Source organism: Octopus bimaculoides, chromosome 8, assembly GCF_001194135.2.
Source record: "Octopus bimaculoides isolate UCB-OBI-ISO-001 chromosome 8, ASM119413v2, whole genome shotgun sequence".
NCBI classification, from domain to species: Eukaryota; Metazoa; Mollusca; class Cephalopoda; order Octopoda; family Octopodidae; genus Octopus; species Octopus bimaculoides.
In genome coordinates, this window is record NC_068988.1 from 30,544,737 (window position 1) to 30,545,869 (window position 1,133).

Genomic DNA, 1,133 nt, shown 5'->3' on the forward strand with positions numbered 1-1,133 from the left:
TTCCATGCTCACATGAGGCAGAGTTTATACAACTGGATGCCCTTCCTGTCATCAACCCTTACCTGTTTCCAAGCAAGGTAATATTTCCCCTTGACCAGATATCTCTCAGAAGACATCCCTCAGACAAAGAGCACTGCTTGCATGGTACTGTTTTGCTTACACTTTCATGCGACCTCAAAGAACAAATGGTGTGTTTAACTGCACTTCGCAGACATAATTGCTAAGGCATTGCCATGGAGATTGGCCAGTGACACTCACTGCAACAGCCTTGTTCTGACTTCAATATTGCTAAAGTCCACTTTAGTTTTCATCTTTCTGGGATTGACGAAAGAAAATACCAGTTAAATACTTGGGTCATTGAAATGTACTTAGACATCAACACCATCCACAGACAAATGCGTATCATTTTACCTGTATAACGAATCAAAATTTATGCTACATTCCTTTATTAAAATATTTACTCTTGACTTGTGTTTCAGGAAATATTGCATGTGCTGCAGATGAATTTAACTGCACGCATAACCGCAATATTGGAATTTACCCATGCATTAAAAAGAAATTTGTATGTGATGGAGATAAAAACTGCGCCGATGGAGAGGATGAACGCCAGTCTTGTCCACCAGATGTCTGTGATGATAATGAGTTTGCATGTGCAAATGGTGGCTGCATTCAATCAAAATTTGTTTGTGATCGTGAAGACGATTGTGGTGATCGCTCTGACGAACATGGCAATTGTGGTAAGTCCTTTTGTATACAGGCCTCGGTCATCTGTCATAGCCTCCGTGAGGCCCAACACTCAAGAAAACTGTGTAACACACATAGACATTATTAAATGAAAATCCAAATGAATTATTGAAATTAATTATGATTTCAGAATATCCAGAATGTGGAGAAGACCTTTTCACTTGTGATAACAAACGATGCATCCTTAATTCATGGGTTTGTGATGGAGATAATGACTGCCACGATAATTCAGATGAAAAAGAATCGGTGTGCTGTGAGTGTCCCATTTTTTATTTCTTTGTTTTTGCTTTGTTTCTTCAGAGATTCTAGAGACAAAAAAATGGTGGAATCATGAAAACATAGCTGGCAGAAACGTTAGCACGCCGGGCGAAATGCTGAGCGGTATTTCG

The 1,133-nt window shown here is 39.4% G+C and overlaps 1 protein-coding gene across 1 annotated transcript in view; it reads left to right on the plus strand.

Annotated features, from left to right (window-relative positions):
* Window positions 1–1,133, plus strand: part of LOC106881999 (low-density lipoprotein receptor-related protein 2) — an 84,414-nt gene that overhangs the window by 52,991 nt on the left and 30,290 nt on the right. The window contains 2 exon segments of the mRNA XM_052969906.1: window positions 480–737; window positions 875–997. Coding sequence (XP_052825866.1) covers window positions 480–737; window positions 875–997 — 381 coding nt within the window.